The 21140-nt window shown below is 44.4% G+C and overlaps 1 protein-coding gene across 1 annotated transcript; it reads right to left on the reverse strand.

The window, feature by feature from the left end:
• Positions 1-607: 607 nt before the first annotated feature.
• On the reverse strand, positions 608-9893 carry RB195_015840 (uncharacterized protein; the record flags this gene model as incomplete). Its single annotated transcript, XM_013440609.2, has 34 exons — positions 608-658; positions 724-779; positions 842-896; positions 1047-1123; positions 1608-2115; positions 2197-2299; positions 2388-2444; positions 2532-2570; positions 2674-2792; positions 3180-3230; positions 3283-3416; positions 3485-3568; positions 3626-3698; positions 3771-3890; positions 3969-4073; positions 4409-4501; positions 4947-5011; positions 5098-5164; positions 5495-5650; positions 5704-5807; positions 5871-6045; positions 6602-6700; positions 6758-6856; positions 6951-7115; positions 7175-7263; positions 7389-7501; positions 7601-7668; positions 8128-8238; positions 8320-8431; positions 8491-8585; positions 8648-8773; positions 8876-8937; positions 9048-9120; positions 9864-9893. The coding sequence occupies 34 exons, from the start codon at positions 9891-9893 to the stop codon at positions 608-610; spliced, it is 3534 nt and encodes a 1177-aa protein (XP_013296063.2).
• Between the last annotated feature and the right edge of the window lie 11247 nt (positions 9894-21140).

The following is a 21140-nucleotide window of genomic DNA, read 5'->3' on the forward strand; positions in this document are numbered from 1 at the left end:
CTCCATGTAAAACATCCAAGAACGGCACTGCTTCTCAACCAAGTTATTCGATAGAGCGGTATTTCAGTAGAGCAACATGGTTATCCCTAGGATGACGCACATTTCGCCTCCTTCGTCTACTACCTTAGATCGCTTTTACCTTTTTTTTAAGGAAATTTTCCAGCCACTTCTGTTTCACAATTGCATTCTATTTCTTTTACGTCTGATTTACCAATACTTTACTATGTTTAGAATGACCTCATGGGGCCCATTAGAAGCATTGATAGAATGCATGTCGTGTCAGTCTTTTGGCACTAATTACGTTATTAATGCTGACTCATAAGACTCGAAGTGAAAACATCAGTGTGAGGTAAATCTTGTATATTACGGCGTAACCAAATCAAGGAGAGACGTTGAACGTTCTTTGTTTTTTGGCAACAACAATATATTTGTAACACATAAATATTGTATAATCAACAAACTTAAATTATGTACAAAGTAGGAAAACACTATGGGTCTTCTCAACCATCTTCTGTTCCCGAAAAATGCTTCTGTTATTCTATTATAACATCTGGCGATAGGTTGCGATCCACGTACATATACATCAGAGTATCACACTAAGGAAAGCTTAGTCGGTAGGGTTTTCCATACTTCGAGGTGAATCAGATGTCCCAGACTTCTGGAAATTATCAAATCGACAGAAAAAGGTCAAAACAAAAAATCAAGCACTATAAGGGAACCAACCACAACGAATATCCGTCGGGGAACACTCGTCGATGTTACCACCGCAGTTTGAGATGCTAAAAATTGCAAGAATTAATAGCTGTGACGCTCAAACTTCTATTTTTGATTTCTTGTTTACCTGTTTCTTGGGAGTCCTCTTCCTCATCGTTAACGAAGTCGATAGATTTCCCTTCCTTGAAATTTGCAGGGTTTTTTTTTACACAAACAAGTAAATAGTTGAACAAAATTTGCAAACATGTAGTTGGATAACTATTACCATGACATTAATATAAAAAGAAGAAAGTAATGGCTTACTCCAAAAAAAAAAAAGACAGACAACTCACAGCTATCATTTCGGCATCAAAAGGATGGACGTGTGTAGCTTCTCTAGCCGTAGGCACTAATTTGTATGCCCTTGCACCTAAACGTCCATAACTTTAAAGGCACACCCACGAACGGGATAGTAGAATATGGAGAGAGAGGTATCCGTCCATTTTTCTAATTGCCGTAAAAAGGCGGCTAGTGTGGCGACTATTTTAAGGAGTTGCGAGCGAGTTGGGCTACTCTGGTGTTTTAGGAATAGAACCAAGTCCCCAGTGTGAATAAAATACCCCATTCGGGGGCCTTTAAAGAAATCGGTTACATCAAAACCTAGACATGATTGACCAGCTTGCACATGCCCAACTCCGTCATCTATGTTCATTTTAGAATTTGCATTCAATATTGCGAAAAGAAGCCGAAGAGTCCAGAATAAATATCCCAACATTAACCACATATGTTTGATAAAATGTAAAGATTGCATTGCATTTATGTATTTTTTGTAACTTCACTTGAATTTCAGTTTTTTTCCAAGTTCACTTGAATTGTCCTCTGCCTTATGATCCACTGAACCGTAACTCACTCACCCTTGGATGTTCCTTCAGGTGCTGAAGATACTACTCGGGCTGTATAACTCCTTTCTCCATGGCTTGCTGACTTTTCTAATCGCTGATTCATGGAGTTGACCGCCAATGACCTTGTTGTTGGGCTGACGGCTCTATTAATGGGGGTCATGCGCTCATACGGGTGATCACGACGAGGTACCACCCTCGGCCGGAGCGACATTTCTGGTATGTCCCAATCCAATCCGTTTCCATCGTGGACCATATCATCTCGAAGGCGAGGAGCTTTGGGTCTCGGACTCCTGTGGGTCACAGAGGAGACTACATCTTGTGAAAAAGTTTGTGAAGAGTCACTTGGGCTTATCTCCACTTCGTAACATGCTGATGGTGTTGGACTTGGGGTGGGAGAATGCAGCGATTCAGGTTCAGGGCTGATGAAGCGAACTTGATGACCTCCATTAGAACTGCTAGCTACAGAGTCAGATCTCTCTACAGACCATCCTTCTCTAGTTCGTACAGATGAGATGACGACCTAGAACGGTATGTAGCTATTGTCAGAAAATGAAGAAATTAGAAAAAAAATAGAAAATACAAAACAAGCTCAAATTAGTACCTCTTGTGGATCAGAAATGCGTCGTTTCCTTAGCACTGGTGGCGCACCTCTTCTAGGTGGCGCTTCCAGTTCGTGTCCGGAGACTTCTACTAATATGCCATCTCTGAAATGCGTTGATAAACAACTTCAATGAACTTTTGATTGTTCATTCTCGCTAGAAACGCATAAGCTAGCTCTTTCAAAAAGCGCACCTAAACGTATATTTCTTTTCGGGTTGAGAATGAACAGAGTTCACTGAGGATCGTCCACTGCAAATAGGAGATTTCATCAAGATTTAAATTATTCATTTTTGCCTCCCTAACTTCTCCCTTTAAAAATCGTTATAGAGATTTTACCTTTTCTGTGGTTGGCGTGAGTATGGTGAGGAATCGACCCTAAAAAAATTAAGATGCATTTAAAATGTTATTTACAGATTTCGTTACTCTATAAATGCTCTAAAAATCATCCCAATGACTGGTAAAAGACCTCAAAACAAACCCAGATGCGAAGCTTTCATTCTTCGTCGAGAAAGCAGAGCTAGTTGCGTCTGCTGCTCGTGCTCTGAGATGTGGAAACGTGATGAGTGAGGTATTGTCAGGACTACACCGATGATCCGCCTTAAGCATCTGCGAATAATCAAACAAGCAACAGTCCAACAGTTCCAAAAAAAAACATATTGAGAACATTCGTTATAGTTGTGAAGACAGAGTAATCGAAAAAAAAAGTGATGGGGAGCGACGTGAAAATATTCTGAATAGCTGATGGAAACAAGAAATTTGCGGAAAGGCGGGACAACAAACAACAACAGAGTTTTGCTTTCTATCTTCACTTCGGATACAACAACATTCAAACTATCACTTTCATTGACTTCTTATAATGTAAGCTTCCATCCCTACTAGTAGTTTTTTTTCCAGTTTGAGAGCATAATGGAGGGTTCAAATCTATTGAGCTGCTTTGAAAATTTGACATCTCATCCACTACGAAAAGTAAAAATGAGGACACACCTCAAAATGAATACGGTCTCCTCTTTTATGGAACGAGCAGTCAAACGGACTCTGAACGAAGAAGACTAAACAGGAAAACAAGCAGTATGAAATGTGAGCATACTTTCATACAGCACTCCATGGACAATTTTCTTGGACATCGTGAATTGGCAAATCCGAAGCAACCGGGGCTACCGCACCGACAACGAACGTCAATTGTTCGCCGCTTGCTCACCAGACTTTCAGAGGAATATTCGGCTATAATAATCATTCAGATATCCGAACAAAACGAAGCAGTTTTCAAGAAAGGACAATAATTGGCCTACCAGGAACTGCGCGTAGCTTGGCTAGATGTGCAGTTGAAGCTGTCACATCCCAAGGACCAAACCAAGATGATGTACAATCATACGCTGTAAAAAAAAGAATGGGATTTGATCGATTCAGCAAATACTAAAAATGAAACTTACTATCATCAGCAGCAGGCCATTGGGCCGAACTCATTGCATCAATATCATGCGGATCATCTTCCCAGTACAGAATCTTAATAGTAATGAAGTTTTGACTCAAAGTTCGATTATTTGAAGAAGTTTCCTTTTCTGATTGGTGACACACCTTGTACATGGAATCTACCAAATCTTCGTCTATATCAACAATAATTCCACGATAATAACGAGCAATGTGCGGACGCTGCTTAGATGATCTGCAGTCATAGTGAAAGTGTGGATTCCGAACCTTAAAAAAATTACAACCTCGACAGCGAATAAGCTGTATTTATATTTCAAAAGCAACTTTTGAGAAAAAAAAACTCACGTAAACACGATCAAAAATTTGGAACATGTAACCAGTCCCAGGATTTACTAGCTTGTTCTCCTCATTGTACACCGGTACATACACAGGTGCAACAGCGGTTTTTATCTGAAAAAGAATAACCTTATGGTACGGTGCGCGAGGTGTACAAACCAATACATTAACCAACAGATGTGAGCAAAAGAAAACTGATAAATGGATTAGGTATGATTATCTCAGGAATTATTAAATCACCAAAGGTGTTTGGTGATTAATACAAGGATATTTAAAGGAGCGGTAAATAACTAACCAATATTGTTAATACCAATAATTTACAATAATGACACATTCCGAGATATGAAATAAATCCAAGAATGAATTTTAAAAAAGAGAAAAAAGAATGATAGAGACAAAACAAAGAGCTGGACGAAAAGTTCTATGAGAAAAAAAAACGTGGAACGGACCTTTTTTCTACTTTCCACTAATGAATTCGCGTACAATTTGAGATCCTTGACACTGTCTAAATGAGAATTCTCATACTCCTCCTCTCCATTTTCCTAAACAGAAATGTATCATAATTCTGTGAAAGAAAATACTGACTGAATCGTGAACAAAGGAAGCCACACCAATAGGAAAAGAAAATGCAAGAAAAGCTAGAAGACAACTAGGATATGTGTTCAATAAAATATAAGTGAAATAGAATAGAATAATAAATAGTAAAATAGAAATACAAAAAAATGAGTAGGAAATATGAAGGCTGTCTAGTATCGAAAATTGAAGATGTTTCCCCCTAAAGGTGATTATTTTCGGCACTGGATCCGTTTTTTGTCCGCAATAAAAACGGGTCCCTATGTTCGTGACCAATTCACATTTTCAGAAAGAAAAAATAGAATAAATGTTCGACAGCTACTAAGAGTTTGAGTTCAGGAAAACTACCAGAAAGAAGTTATTGCGCCAAAATAATAGGACAAAAAAAAACGACAGAAGAAAGTTGTGTCTCACCATGAATCTTCGTTTAGTATTCTTCTTGCCAGCTTTTGCCCGCAACTGTTCCATTTCCACATCTTCTACAAATAACAGTGTTCAAATCATCTTACAATGGCTTGGTATCAATACGAGCACCGCATAACAATACTGTAATATCTCCGCTTACCCATCGTAGCAGGACTGACCCAGGGTGGACATATCTCATCGCGCCATGCATGACGGCCGAACATTATCTAAACTACAATTTCAACTGTCTACAACGGCTTGAGAGTCGATAAAATAGTACTAGTACATCCCCTATTCAATATTCCTGTATCAGTGATACGCTATGTTCTCAATGGTTCCAAGTTTTGTAATAAAACTACGTAACCATTTTCTTTATTTCGTCTCCATAAGCGCTTCGCTGTAGTCCACAAAAAAAAGAACAGCTCAGAACTCTAGGAAAGGTTCCCCGGCTCAAATTTCACTCGAAATTTTGATCGCGACATATCTTGCATGGTAAATCCACTATTTATTCCTTTGTAGTTCTTCACTTTGGTACAATAAGAAAAGTGAAGTCGCACCTCGAATGGTGTCCTCATAGGATCAAAGAATTTTGAGGGACGTTGGTTTTGTTCAATCACAGCAAACGGCAACGCTTCCACCCAACGATTGGTTGCCATCAGTTCTGATTCTGCACGGCGATAAAGAGCTCTAACGAGATCACGAGTGAGGTTTCCCTGAAGCATCAGTTTAGCGAAAATGATAAAATAGAAAGAAATCCCAACCTTACCCCAACACCCATATTTTTTATCGGAATTTTGAATAACCGTTCAATGTCCAGCATTACATCAGCGATTACAGCCGTATAGTCTGTCGAAAATGTTCTGTACGCTTCTGAAATGCGTCATTAAGAACAAGTAACAAATCGATAGAATTGATGAGTGAAATCGATGTTACCGGGTGGTCCAAAGGATCCAAAAATGTCCATAACATGACGTACAATGATAGCTAAATCTGGACTATCTGTAAGCGCACGAGCGAAACAGTACCCAGAGTACAGATCAGTCAGAAATAGTGCTTGACTATATGACCGCTCGCCATAAACTGTTTCTTCCATGAGCAAAATGTCTATCTGTAACCAAATAAATACCTGATTTAGCCGTACTAGCTATAGAAAACAGGATTACATAAAATTATACTAGAGAATGGTTCTATAAAAATTACATCTTAAAACTTTTCAAAAGATAGGATTGGCGCAAAAAAAAGCTCTTAGTGCATAACCTATGGGAAAGCCAATCTCAAACTTAATAAAAAAAAAGAAGAATGAGAAATATTTCGTCTATGAGAAGTTTGTTCTATTTTTCTCTGTCATCCAAAAGAACCATGTACGTCCCAGCAAAAGTAGAGGTAAATAAAAGCGAACGAAAGGTAAACGAAAAACGAACGAAGAAGAAAACAAAGACCTTGCCATTATTCACAGAATTTAAATCATGTTGGAAAAATTGTCATACTGGGGCGGAGTAGAATTACAAGGATCATAAGAATGAGAAAAATCTCACCTCCAAGAAGCTTGGATTGATGTATAGCCTACACCACATAACTACTTAACTTAGTAACAATGACAAGACAATTCGGATACTCTGGGAGCCAGTCATCTTTAGAAATCGAAAGAAATAATTGAATCATACCTGGACATACTGCATAGGCTTCCTGCCAATGGACCTCGGTGGAGCAGGGAATACGACTCGTGCTCCTTTTAATAAATCGTATTTCGAAACTTCTTTCATCTGAACACGTATGTTTTGGATATATGGAAGGGAAATACATACAGGAAACAGTCTTACATTAGCCTTTGTCGCTATGCCAATGTACTGTGCTTCCACAGCGCTGAGAATGTCGCATTGCGGCCGCTCATTCAACGTAGCATAACACATGCGCCACACCTTCAAATCGTTTGAAAAATTTTTCCTCACGACAATCAGGAAAAACAAAAAAAAAGCAACAGAAATCTTATCATTTCTCATGCTACTACCTCACCTCAGCCACTTCACTTTTTCTCAAGTATATCCTCCCAACGTCGTCATTGGCACGCAATCGTAGCCCGGGTGGGCAAAAGTATTGTTCTTCCAACCAGTCTTCCACCATAATCTCACCGCTATCTCTTATATTTTCAATCGCCATTCGCAGTGATTCGTCTTCTATCTGACGGCAAAAACCTGTGATAAAGGAAGCAAAGATATATCGTAATTAAAAAAACTTACGCTTTCCAATGTGCATCTTTCCGCAAGCACTTCGGCAATTTTATCATAAATCCGATCATCTATCGGCACCAGCAGATTTATAAACAAAGCTATAAAAAAAGAAACTGAATTCCAAAGACTAAAGAAAGAAATATCTTATTTTTAGGAAAGAATAAGTATTTTTTCTGTGATCTGAGGTGGAGGTCGTTCCAGAATATGAAATTGCAAGACGTACGTTTTGTTTTCGGTGGAAGCTTCGTTGGAGGAGCAACCGATGAATGATTTGCATTGATTGTAATAATGTCTCCCTTCGAATCCATGGTTGTTATTTCTTTAGGTTTAGGTGTCCTAAACAATAGGTAAAATGACGGAAAACGAAAAAAGGGCAAATCGAGTTCCGCTGGCTCTGACGGAAACAACTCATAAAATTACACATGAGGAAAATACCTGCTTGAAACTCTTCGAGGAGTAGTGTTGGGGGTTTGTTGTGCTCCGCAACGACGAAGTAGCAATCCCTTGAATATGCTCTCTGATATATCAAGAAATGAACACTACGGAAAAGGTATTTAACGTTCGAGTAAAAATTCCGGAAGTTGACAAATTGTGTTAACACATTGACGAAAATGTCCGACGATGCTGTCAGATTGGAGGGAGGGGACAGGCATCATAGCATAGCGGATCATCATCCGCTTCAGCTTCATCCGTCTTTATGAGTAGTTATCAAATTTTTAATCAGCTCTGCAATCCGTTTTTTCGGTCACCCTGAAGTCGGATAATTGGCGCGTAAAAAATATGCGTGGTCCCACATGACAGATACGCTTAAAAAAAACCGCTTGATCGTCAATGTGCTAAATAAGGACTGCAATCAAGGTACAAAAATACAGCTGTGGAAACCAAAACTCGTTCAACCGTATTTCGCGAACGTGTCAAACATCTACAAAATTTTTTGGGGACAAAATTGTGATGCAGCATACCGGTCTAGCAGTGAAACGCGCTGAAGGAGGCAGCGCCATGATGCGTTTGTCGTCCTCAGATAACGTACCAGGCTCTTGCCTTTCCAATTCCGCTACGAGCATATGGCGGAGCTGAAGAATTATTGCAAATGTTCAAATATATCCGCAACACTAAGATAGCCATCAAAATGATGCCTGAACGGGCAAACAAACCCGAATTTCAGGTGGAAAGCCAACAAAAAGTTGCTGAATATGTGCCAGAGAAGCGCAAATAGGATTCGGATCGGATTTCTTTACTGCTACTACTTTTTCGATACACTTCTCCCTAAATAAAATCCAGTTACAAGTTGAAGACTAAGCAGAATGAAGAGCGCCGACTATAACCTCAAAGATGGCGACAGAAACACTTTGGACGTTCGCATGTGAACCATCACAACTGGAAGTTCCCCCATGATCTCGTCGTAAAAATCCACAGCCGCCTAAGAAATGACGAAAACATCATCAAGGGAAGGAAGTGAGGTTGCAAATGCTTCTAGCTTACACCGAAATCTCCCGAAGAGCTCATATTGTCAAGTATTTTTCGCTCTTGAGGGCTACATTCTTGTTCAACTTCTTCAAGCACTTCTTTGCAGAACTTTTCGTATAGATCATCAGTGATCTGATCCAGCTGTACAAAAATCATGTTCCATACAAAAGAGACAAGTAATTAAAATGAAAGAAAAACAAAAAAGTAAGTTCTCTCAAAAGCAAGAAAGCATAGTATCCCTACCCGAACATAGTTCTCAGGCATAGGATTTGGAGGGAATCCTCTCTTCGGCATTCGGATGTAAGCTATAAAAAGACTGATTTGCAGAATATTGAGACTACGATATAATATAAATATATTGAGACTATAAAAAGACTGATTTGCAGAATATTGAGACAGACTGCGATGAGCTCACTTTTCGGAACTGGGGCAGCCGTAACCGTCTTCATATGTGGACTTGGATGGATCTGCGGCTCGGAAGTCGAATCCTGAAGTTGATCGGGTGCAAAAAAATTCCAAAAAAACTGCTAAAGATCTTGCTTCAGTCCTGTTTCTTTTTTAGTGTATGTAAGGGCACCAGACACTTTTTTGAATTAAAAAAAACTTTAAGTCCCTCTGTTTCTATTGTTTAGGTACCTTTTACTTTTATTCTTTCTTCTAAGTAATTGTTACATGTATTTGTATATCTACCACTTGTATACGTACTTAACCTGGGGTGAGAGCAGGGGGACTAATTAGGAGTTACCAAAGTGAACAACGCTAAATGCTTACCCCTGTTGTGTTTACTATTTATTGCACTCATCACTGCTGGACGCTGATGCTAATATGCTACACTTCCTTCGCTTCCGTGCTAACAGATAATTTTCACCAATAGCAAAAATTAGAAGAAAAAACATTTTCGATGATCGGAAGTAAAGAACTATGCAGTAAAACTAAAATTATTGTTTTTACTAGCTTCGAACATAAAAAAATGCAGAGGCAAAAATTCCAAAAAACGCCAAAAGTGCAAACATTTGGTGGAGAGGATGGGGGGGGGGGGGCTAATGTCGTATTTTTGTTACCATATAATTCGTATCCAGAAAAATCGAAAAAAGTTAATTTCGCTTAGTTCCACGTCTACAACCACAGATAGTAGAAGATAGAAGAAGTAGAAGTGATTAGACTGAGGGCTAAAAAGTCCGAAAAAAAAAGAACTACCTACGGCTTCGTCTCAAAAGCAAAATGATCTCACCGGCTGCGATTGGACCTCATTGTCAGCCATACCTCATCTAAGACAAATTCTTGGAAAAGACTTCTTCTTCTTCTTGGTCTCGAAGTCTGACAAATCCATCATCAAGAAAAATTAAGAAACTACGAAAGGATAAAAACAATATATCAAAAGAAAAAACACACGTGCAATAGAAGTTGAGGGCACCGCAAGGAAAAGATGCTCTTCAGGATTTTTTCCTTCATTAATGAATAACTAATAAATCACGTAGTTAAGGGGCGCAAGGTACAGAACGAAACTTAAACATTCCTAACAAAGAGGCGTGGAAAAATTATGGAAAATACGTACGAGTTTGCGCGAATCTCAGAGACGAGAACACAGAGAAAAAGGCACAAGCGGCAAGGGATGCAGACGCGAGTGCTCAAACCAGAAATGGCGGGAGAATAACAGACGTTAACGTTGAGGGGTTGTGCAACGAATGTGGAATCCAGGTAATCCTGGTGTTGATCGTATGCTTGATTCTGGCAGCAGTGCTCACAAAAGTCAATAGGTCAACAGACAGTTTTACAAGCAGTTGCGACGAAGATGGGACCCTCACTCATCTCTGCAATTCGATTGCTGAAAGCGAGGATCCCGGAAGCGGCAACTCCACCGCTTCACTTCGAACGCTTCCGTACACGGAAATGCAGCGGACTTCAGGTTGTGTTTGCCCGACTAGGACTCACCGTAGGTGGTGCCATGGTTGTAAGTGCTACAGTTGCTGTCAAGAATTTTGGCTTATGATACAACATTGTGAGGCGTACATTCGCCTTAACATTTTTCTTGTTTGGCGGAGGCGATCACGCAAGGCAAAAGTGTACAATCACCTCGTTAGACCCTCTCGGTTTGGAGAACTCGCAATTATCATTGTGCATTGGCTCGTCCTTACTCTTCATTATATAGCGAATTGCTGGACAGCAAAATTATGAAGGTGTCTTTGTGCAGACATACTGCGATGGAGCAAGAGAATATTTAGTCTTATCACCAACAAGGTACTCTGCGCTTGCGTAATTTGTGTATGCTCGGGTCAAAACGACTTGAAGCTCGGTACAGTTATGCAGCACGAAGCGCTGCTGTGGGACATAATGCTTAAGAACATGGTGGGACTACGCGAACTGCTACGATTATTAGCACTAGCAAATGTCCCCCCTCAATCCTAACTGCTAGTTCCACCGCACCGCTTCGAACGCAGCCGCTTCCGCAACTACACCGAACTTCATGTCATAGGTGTACCTCTGTTGCACGACTTAAATGCATCACCCCATGAACCTGGGGTGGAAGTTCGGGTGGTGCAGAGTTCCTATACGGGTAGTAGATTATGGAGAGGAAGGTGAGTCCGTCCATTTCTTCCTAATTGCCGCGTGCACAAGGCTGGCGCGCTCCAATCGATGTCTTTGTGGAAAATAGCGCGCCGGACCGCTCGAAGCCGTACCTTCCGGCCGTTTTTTACGCAATTAGGAAGAAATGGACGGAATCATTCTTCTCTCCATAATCTACGACTCTATATGGGCATAACCCTCTTGGAACCCGCACCACCACAGGTTCCTGAAGTGATGCCTTTAACTGTCTTAGTCGGCGAGCTAATATTATCGTTAGATGCGAATGCCCTCATCTGCGCTGAGGTGTGTCATAATCCGTGAGAATCCTCAGAACACGTTTAACAAAGCGGTTTATGAGTCTTGTTGTAATGTGACCGAAGAAGTGAAGACCAATTTCTGTACCCACTTTCAACAACGGAGTTAGATATTGATGCCTTCCACGTAAAATCCGCCAGCACATCACATTCACCTCCACGCAACATTCTTCATTGTGGCACACTCTGGGCCAAAAATAGCCAAACAACCGTCGAAGCAGCTTTCTTTCCATGCAATCGATTTTCAACATCACTGTGAACGGTGCTGCTTAAGTCTACGATCCATCATAACAATGAAGCGAATACATCTATGCTGTATATCACTCCTGCAGCTGCGTTGTTTTTCAGCATGCAACCTAGATAACAAGCTCACCTAAGAGTTCGATCAGCTCGATCTTGATTTCCGTTGAAGGACTCGAGGACCACATCTGCTAATATTTATTAGTGCACCATGGACCAAGTGCCCTTCCCGGAAGTCAGGGAATCCTGGGAAATCTATTCTCAACCCGCATTCGAGAACTCATTTGCAAAACCATCCGTCGAGCCGGATTCGAACCAGCGACCTAAGGATAGCTGCAACTCTACAGTCCTCCGCTCTACCAACTGAGCTATCGACGGGTGATGCGACTGATACAGACGATGTTTAAATCTTTTCCACCTTCTGAAATGGGCCAAGTGCCCCTCTCAGAAGGAGTCAGGGAATTCTGGGAAATCTACTTCGAACTCGTGTTCGAGAACTCATTTGCAAAACCATCCGTCGAGCCGGATCACAACCGGAACAGACATTAACCAGCGCCCTCGGAACTTAACTCATTGCAAAACCATCCGTCGAGCCGGATTCGAACCAGCGACCTAAGGATAGCTGCAACTCTACAGTCCTCCGCTCTACCAACTGAGCTATCGACGGGTGATGCGACTGATACAGACCATGTTTAAATCTTTTCCACCTTCTGAAATGGGCCAAGTGCCCCTCTCAGAAGGAAATCTGGGAAATCCCTACTTCGAACTCGTGTTCGAGAACTCATTTGCAAAACCATCCGTCGAGCCGGATTCGAACCAGCGACCTAAGGATAGCTGCAACTCTACAGTCCTCCGCTCTACCAACTGAGCTATCGACGGGTGATGCAACTGATACAGACGATGTTTAAATCTTTTCCACCTTCTGAAATGGGCCAAGTGCCCTCTCAGGAAATCTACTTCGAACTCGTGTTCGAGAACTCATTTGCAAAACCATCCGTCGAGCCGGATTCGAACCAGCGACCTAAGGATAGCTGCAACTCTACAGTCCTCCGCTCTACCAACTGAGCTATCGACGGGTGATGCGACTGATACAGACGATGTTTAAATCTCTTTCATCCTTCTGAAACGGGCCAAGTGCCCCTCTCAGAAGGAGGAATCTGGGAAATCTACTTCGAACTCGTGTTCGAGAACTCATTTGCAAAACCATCCGTCGAGCCGGATTCGAACCAGCGACCTAAGGATAGCTGCAACTCTACAGTCCTCCGCTCTACCAACTGAGCTATCGACGGGTGATGCGACTGATACAGACGATGTTTAAATCTTTTCCCCCTTCTGACCTTCTCAACTGGGCCAAGTGCCCTCTCATAGGGAAATCTACTTCGAACTCGTGTTCGAGAACTCATTTGCAAAACCATCCGTCGAGCCGGATTCGAACCAGCGACCTAAGGATAGCTGCAACTCTACAGTCCTCCGCTCTACCAACTGAGCTATCGACGGGTGATGCGACTGATACAGACCATGTTTAAATCTCTTTCCACCTTCTGAAAGGGGCCAAGTGCCCCTCTCAGAAGGAGGGAGGGAATTCTGGGAAATCTACTTCGAACTCGTGTTCGAGAACTCATTTGCAAAACCATCCGTCGAGCCGGATTCGAACCAGCGACCTAAGGATAGCTGCAACTCTACAGTCCTCCGCTCTACCAACTGAGCTATCGACGGGTGATGCAACTGATACAGACGATGTTTAAATCTTTTCCACCTTCTGAAACGGGCCAAGTGCCCCTCTCAGAGAAATTTTGAAATCTACCAATCTACTTCAACTCGTGTTCGAGAACTCATTTGCAAAACCATCCGTCGAGCCGGATTCGAACCAGCGACCTAAGGATAGCTGCAACTCTACAGTCCTCCGCTCTACCAACTGAGCTATCGACGGGTGATGCGACTGATACAGACCATGTTTAATTCTCTTTCCCCCTTCTGAAACGGGCCAAGTGCCCCTCTCAGAAGGAGTCAGGGAATCTACTAACTTCGAACTCGTGTTCGAGAACTCATTTGCAAAACCATCCGTCGAGCCGGATTCGAACCAGCGACCTAAGGATAGCTGCAACTCTACAGTCCTCCGCTCTACCAACTGAGCTATCGACGGGTGATGCAACTGATACAGACGATGTTTAAATCTTTTCCACCTTCTGAAATGGGCCAAGTGCCCCTCTCAGGAATGGGAAATCTACTTCGAACTCGTGTTCGAGAACTCATTTGCAAAACCATCCGTCGAGCCGGATTCGAACCAGCGACCTAAGGATAGCTGCAACTCTACAGTCCTCCGCTCTACCAACTGAGCTATCGACGGGTGATGCGACTGATACAGACCATGTTTAATTCTCTTTCCACCTTCTGAAACGGGCCAAGTGCCCCTCTCAGAAGGAGTCGAGGGAATTCTGGGAAATCTACTTCGAACTCGTGTTCGAGAACTCATTTGCAAAACCATCCGTCGAGCCGGATTCGAACCAGCGACCTAAGGATAGCTGCAACTCTACAGTCCTCCGCTCTACCAACTGAGCTATCGACGGGTGATGCGACTGATACAGACCATGTTTAAATCTCTTTCCACCTTCTGAAAGGCCAAGTGCCCCTCTCAGAAGGAGTCAGGGAAATCTACTTCGAACTCGTGTTCGAGAACTCATTTGCAAAACCATCCGTCGAGCCGGATTCGAACCAGCGACCTAAGGATAGCTGCAACTCTACAGTCCTCCGCTCTACCAACTGAGCTATCGACGGGTGATGCAACTGATACAGACGATGTTTTAATCTTTTCCACCTTCTGAAATGGGCCAAGTGCCCTCTCAGGGAAATCTACTTCGAACTCGTGTTCGAGAACTCATTTGCAAAACCATCCGTCGAGCCGGATTCGAACCAGCGACCTAAGGATAGCTGCAACTCTACAGTCCTCCGCTCTACCAACTGAGCTATCGACGGGTGATGCGACTGATACAGACCATGTTTAATTCTTTTCCACCTTCTGAAATGGGCCAAGTGCCCCTCTCAGAAGGAGTCGGAATTCAGGGAAATCTACTTCGAACTCGTGTTCGAGATCTCATTTGCAAAACCATCCGTCGAGCCGGATTCGAACCACGATAAGGATAGGAACCACAGTCCTCCGCCTACCAACGACTACACGGGTGATGCACGATACAGACATGTTTAATCTTTTCCCCTTCTGAAACGGGCCAAGTCCCTCAGCCGGATTCGAACCAGCGACACTTGAATCATTCAAAACCATCGTCGAGCCGATTCAAAGCGACCTAAGGATAGCTGCAACTCTACAGTCCTCCGCTCTACCAACTGAGCTATCGACGGGTGATGGGACTGATACAGACGATGTTTAAATCTTTTCCCCCTTCTGAAACGGGCCAAGTGCCCCTCTCAGGGAAATCTACTTCGAACTCGTGTTCGAGAACTCATTTGCAAAACCATCCGTCGAGCCGGATTCGAACCAGCGACCTAAGGATAGCTGCAACTCTACAGTCCTCCGCTCTACCAACTGAGCTATCGACGGGTGATGCAACTGATACAGACGATGTTTAAATCTTTTCCACCTTCTGAAATGGGCCAAGTGCCCCTCTCAGTCAGGGGAAATCTACTTCGAACTCGTGTTCGAGAACTCATTTGCAAAACCATCCGTCGAGCCGGATTCGAACCAGCGACCTAAGGATAGCTGCAACTCTACAGTCCTCCGCTCTACCAACTGAGCTATCGACGGGTGATGCGACTGATACAGACCATGTTTAAATTCTCTTTCCACCTTCTGAAATGGGCCAAGTGCCCCTCTCAGAAGGAGTCAGGGAATTCTGGGGAAATCTACTTCGAACTCGTGTTCGAGAACTCATTTGCAAAACCATCCGTCGAGCCGGATTCGAACCAGCGACCTAAGGATAGCTGCAACTCTACAGTCCTCCGCTCTACCAACTGAGCTATCGACGGGTGATGCGACTGATACAGACCATGTTTAATTCTCTTTCCCCCTTCTGAAACGGGCCAAGTGCCCCTCTCAGAAGGAGTCAGGGAATTCTGGGAAATCTACTTCGAACTCGTGTTCGAGAACTCATTTGCAAAACCATCCGTCGAGCCGGATTCGAACCAGCGACCTAAGGATAGCTGCAACTCTACAGTCCTCCGCTCTACCAACTGAGCTATCGACGGGTGATGCAACTGATACAGACGATGTTTAAATCTTTTCCACCTTCTGAAGTGGGCCCAAGTGCCCTCTCAGGGAAATCTACTTCGAACTCGTGTTCGAGAACTCATTTGCAAAACCATCCGTCGAGCCGGATTCGAACCAGCGACCTAAGGATAGCTGCAACTCTACAGTCCTCCGCTCTACCAACTGAGCTATCGACGGGTGATGCGACTGATACAGACCATGTTTAAATCTTTTCCACCTTCTGAAATGGGCCAAGTGCCCCTCTCAGAAGGAGTCGGGAATTCTGGGAAATCTACTTCGAACTCGTGTTCGAGAACTCATTTGCAAAACCATCCGTCGAGCCGGATTCGAACCAGCGACCTAAGGATAGCTGCAACTCTACAGTCCTCCGCTCTACCAACTGAGCTATCGACGGGTGATGCAACTGATACAGACGATGTTTAAATCTTTTCCACCTTCTGAAATGGGCCAAGTGCCCCTCTCAGAAGGAAAAAAATCTACTTCGAACTCGTGTTCGAGAACTCATTTGCAAAACCATCCGTCGAGCCGGATTCGAACCAGCGACCTAAGGATAGCTGCAACTCTACAGTCCTCCGCTCTACCAACTGAGCTATCGACGGGTGATGCGACTGATACAGACGATGTTTAAATCTTTTCCACCTTCTGAAGTGGGCCCAAGTGCCCCTCTCAGAAGGAGTCAGGAATGGAAACTACTTCGAACTCGTGTTCGAGAACTCATTTGCAAAACCATCCGTCGAGCCGGATTCGAACCAGCGACCTAAGGATAGCTGCAACTCTACAGTCCTCCGCTCTACCAACTGAGCTATCGACGGGTGATGCAACTGATACAGACGATGTTTAAATCTTTTCCACCTTCTGAAATGGGCCAAGTGCCCCTCTCAGGGAAGGAGTCATACTTCCGAACTCGTGTTCGAGAACTCATTTGCAAAACCATCCGTCGAGCCGGATTCGAACCAGCGACCTAAGGATAGCTGCAACTCTACAGTCCTCCGCTCTACCAACTGAGCTATCGACGGGTGATGCGACTGATACAGACCATGTTTAAATCTTTTCCACCTTCTGAAATGGGCCAAGTGCCCCTCTCAGAAGGAGTCGAATTCTGGGAAATCTACTTCGAACTCGTGTTCGAGAACTCATTTGCAAAACCATCCGTCGAGCCGGATTCGAACCAGCGACCTAAGGATAGCTGCAACTCTACAGTCCTCCGCTCTACCAACTGAGCTATCGACGGGTGATGCAACTGATACAGACGATTGTTTAAATCTTTTCCCCCTTCTGAAACGGGCCAAGTGCCCCTCTCAGGGAAATCTACTTCGAACTCGTGTTCGAGAACTCATTTGCAAAACCATCCGTCGAGCCGGATTCGAACCAGCGACCTAAGGATAGCTGCAACTCTACAGTCCTCCGCTCTACCAACTGAGCTATCGACGGGTGATGCGACTGATACAGACCATGTTTAAATCTTTTCCTCCTTCTGAAATGGGCGGGCCAAGTGCCCCTCTCAGAAGGAGTCAGAATTCTGGGAAATCTACTTCGAACTCGTGTTCGAGAACTCATTTGCAAAACCATCCGTCGAGCCGGATTCGAACCAGCGACCTAAGGATAGCTGCAACTCTACAGTCCTCCGCTCTACCAACTGAGCTATCGACGGGTGATGCGACTGATACAGACCATGTTTAAATCTCTTTCCACCTTCTGAAATGGGCCAAGTGCCCCTCTCAGAAGGAGTCAGGGAAAATCTACTTCGAACTCGTGTTCGAGAACTCATTTGCAAAACCATCCGTCGAGCCGGATTCGAACCAGCGACCTAAGGATAGCTGCAACTCTACAGTCCTCCGCTCTACCAACTGAGCTATCGACGGGTGATGCAACTGATACAGACGATGTTTAAATCTTTTCCACCTTCTGAAGTGGGCCAAGTGCCCCTCTCAGGGAAATCTACTTCGAACTCGTGTTCGAGAACTCATTTGCAAAACCATCCGTCGAGCCGGATTCGAACCAGCGACCTAAGGATAGCTGCAACTCTACAGTCCTCCGCTCTACCAACTGAGCTATCGACGGGTGATGCGACTGATACAGACCATGTTTAATTCTCTTTCCTCCTTCTGAAACGGGCCAAGTGCCCCTCTCAGAAGGAGTCAGGGAATTCTGGGAAATCTACTTCGAACTCGTGTTCGAGAACTCATTTGCAAAACCATCCGTCGAGCCGGATTCGAACCAGCGACCTAAGGATAGCTGCAACTCTACAGTCCTCCGCTCTACCAACTGAGCTATCGACGGGTGATGCAACTGATACAGACGATGTTTAAATCTTTTCCACCTTCTGAAGTGGGCCAAGTGCCCCTCTCAGGGAAATCTACTTCGAACTCGTGTTCGAGAACTCATTTGCAAAACCATCCGTCGAGCCGGATTCGAACCAGCGACCTAAGGATAGCTGCAACTCTACAGTCCTCCGCTCTACCAACTGAGCTATCGACGGGTGATGCAACTGATACAGACGATGTTTAAATCTTTTCCACCTTCTGAAATGGGCCAAGTGCCCCTCTCAGTCAGGGAAATCTACTTCGAACTCGTGTTCGAGAACTCATTTGCAAAACCATCCGTCGAGCCGGATTCGAACCAGCGACCTAAGGATAGCTGCAACTCTACAGTCCTCCGCTCTACCAACTGAGCTATCGACGGGTGATGCGACTGATACAGACGATGTTTAAATCTTTTCCACCTTCTGAAATGGGCCAAGTGCCCCTCTCAGAAGGAGTCAGGGAATCTGGGAAATCTACTTCGAACTCGTGTTCGAGAACTCATTTGCAAAACCATCCGTCGAGCCGGATTCGAACCAGCGACCTAAGGATAGCTGCAACTCTACAGTCCTCCGCTCTACCAACTGAGCTATCGACGGGTGATGCAACTGATACAGACCATGTTTAAATCTTTTCCTCCTTCTGAAATGGGGCAAGGGGCCCTCTCAGGGAAGGAGTCGGGAAAATCTACGTCGAACTCGTGTTCGAGAACTCATTTGCAAAACCATCCGTCGAGCCGGATTCGAACCAGCGACCTAAGGATAGCTGCAACTCTACAGTCCTCCGCTCTACCAACTGAGCTATCGACGGGTGATGCAACTGATACAGACGATGTTTAAATCTTTTCCACCTTCTGAAATGGGCCATGTGCCCCTCTCAAAGGAGTCAGAATTTGGAAATCTACTTCGAACTCGTGTTCGAGAACTCATTTGCAAAACCATCCGTCGAGCCGGATTCGAACCAGCGACCTAAGGATAGCTGCAACTCTACAGTCCTCCGCTCTACCAACTGAGCTATCGACGGGTGATGCAACTGATACAGACCATGTTTAATTCTCTTTCCTCCTTCTGAAACGGGCCAAGTGCCCCTCTCAGAAGGAAATCTACTTCGAACTCGTGTTCGAGAACTCATTTGCAAAACCATCCGTCGAGCCGGATTCGAACCAGCGACCTAAGGATAGCTGCAACTCTACAGTCCTCCGCTCTACCAACTGAGCTATCGACGGGTGATGCGACTGATACAGACCATGTTTAAATCTCTTTCCACCTTCTGAAATGGGCCAAGTGCCCCTCTCAGAAGGAGTCAGGGAGTAAATCTACTTCGAACTCGTGTTCGAGAACTCATTTGCAAAACCATCCGTCGAGCCGGATTCGAACCAGCGACCTAAGGATAGCTGCAACTCTACAGTCCTCCGCTCTACCAACTGAGCTATCGACGGGTGATGCAACTGATACAGACGATGTTTAAATCTTTTCCACCTTCTGAAGTGGGCCAAGTGCCCCTCTCAGAAGGAGAGGAATTCTGGAAATCTACTTCGAACTCGTGTTCGAGAACTCATTTGCAAAACCATCCGTCGAGCCGGATTCGAACCAGCGACCTAAGGATAGCTGCAACTCTACAGTCCTCCGCTCTACCAACTGAGCTATCGACGGGTGATGCAACTGATACAGACGATGTTTTAATCTTTTCCACCTTCTGAAATGGGCCAAGTGCCCTCTCAGGGAAATCTACTTCGAACTCGTGTTCGAGAACTCATTTGCAAAACCATCCGTCGAGCCGGATATCGAACCAGACGACCTAAGGATAGCTGCAACTCTACAGTCCTCCGCTCTACCAACTGAGCTATCGACGGGTGATGCGACTGATACAGACCATGTTTAATTCTCTTTCCTCCTTCTGAAGTGGGCCAAGTGCCCCTCTCAGAAGGAGTCAGGAATTCTGGGAAATCTACTTCGAACTCGTGTTCGAGAACTCATTTGCAAAACCATCCGTCGAGCCGGATTCGAACCAGCGACCTAAGGATAGCTGCAACTCTACAGTCCTCCGCTCTACCAACTGAGCTATCGACGGGTGATGCAACTGATACAGACGATGTTTAAATCTTTTCCACCTTCTGAAGTGGGCCAAGTGCCCCTCTCAGAAGATCAGGGAAATCTACTTCGAACTCGTGTTCGAGAACTCATTTGCAAAACCATCCGTCGAGCCGGATTCGAACCAGCGACCTAAGGATAGCTGCAACTCTACAGTCCTCCGCTCTACCAACTGAGCTATCGACGGGTGATGCGACTGATACAGACCATGTTTAAATCTTTTCCACCTTCTGAAATGGGCCAAGTGCCCCTCTCAGAAGGAGTCAGGGAATTCTGGGAAATCTACTTCGAACTCGTGTTCGAGAACTCATTTGCAAAACCATCCGTCGAGCCGGATTCGAACCAGCGACCTAAGGATAGCTGCAACTCTACAGTCCTCCGCTCTACCAACTGAGCTATCGACGGGTGATGCAACTGATACAGACGATGTTTAAATCTTTTCCACCTTCTGAAGTGGGCCAAGTGCCCCTCTCAGGGGAAATCTACTTCGAACTCGTGTTCGAGAACTCATTTGCAAAACCATCCGTCGAGCCGGATTCGAACCAGCGACCTAAGGATAGCTGCAACTCTACAGTCCTCCGCTCTACCAACTGAGCTATCGACGGGTGATGCAACTGATACAGACGATGTTTAAATCTTTTCCACCTTCTGAAGTGGGCCAAGTGCCCCTCTCAGGGAAATCTACTTCGAACTCGTGTTCGAGAACTCATTTGCAAAACCATCCGTCGAGCCGGATTCGAACCAGCGACCTAAGGATAGCTGCAACTCTACAGTCCTCCG

The sequence above is a fragment of the Necator americanus genome, chromosome V (assembly GCF_031761385.1).
Source record: "Necator americanus strain Aroian chromosome V, whole genome shotgun sequence".
In the NCBI taxonomy this organism is placed as follows: domain Eukaryota; kingdom Metazoa; phylum Nematoda; class Chromadorea; order Rhabditida; family Ancylostomatidae; genus Necator; species Necator americanus.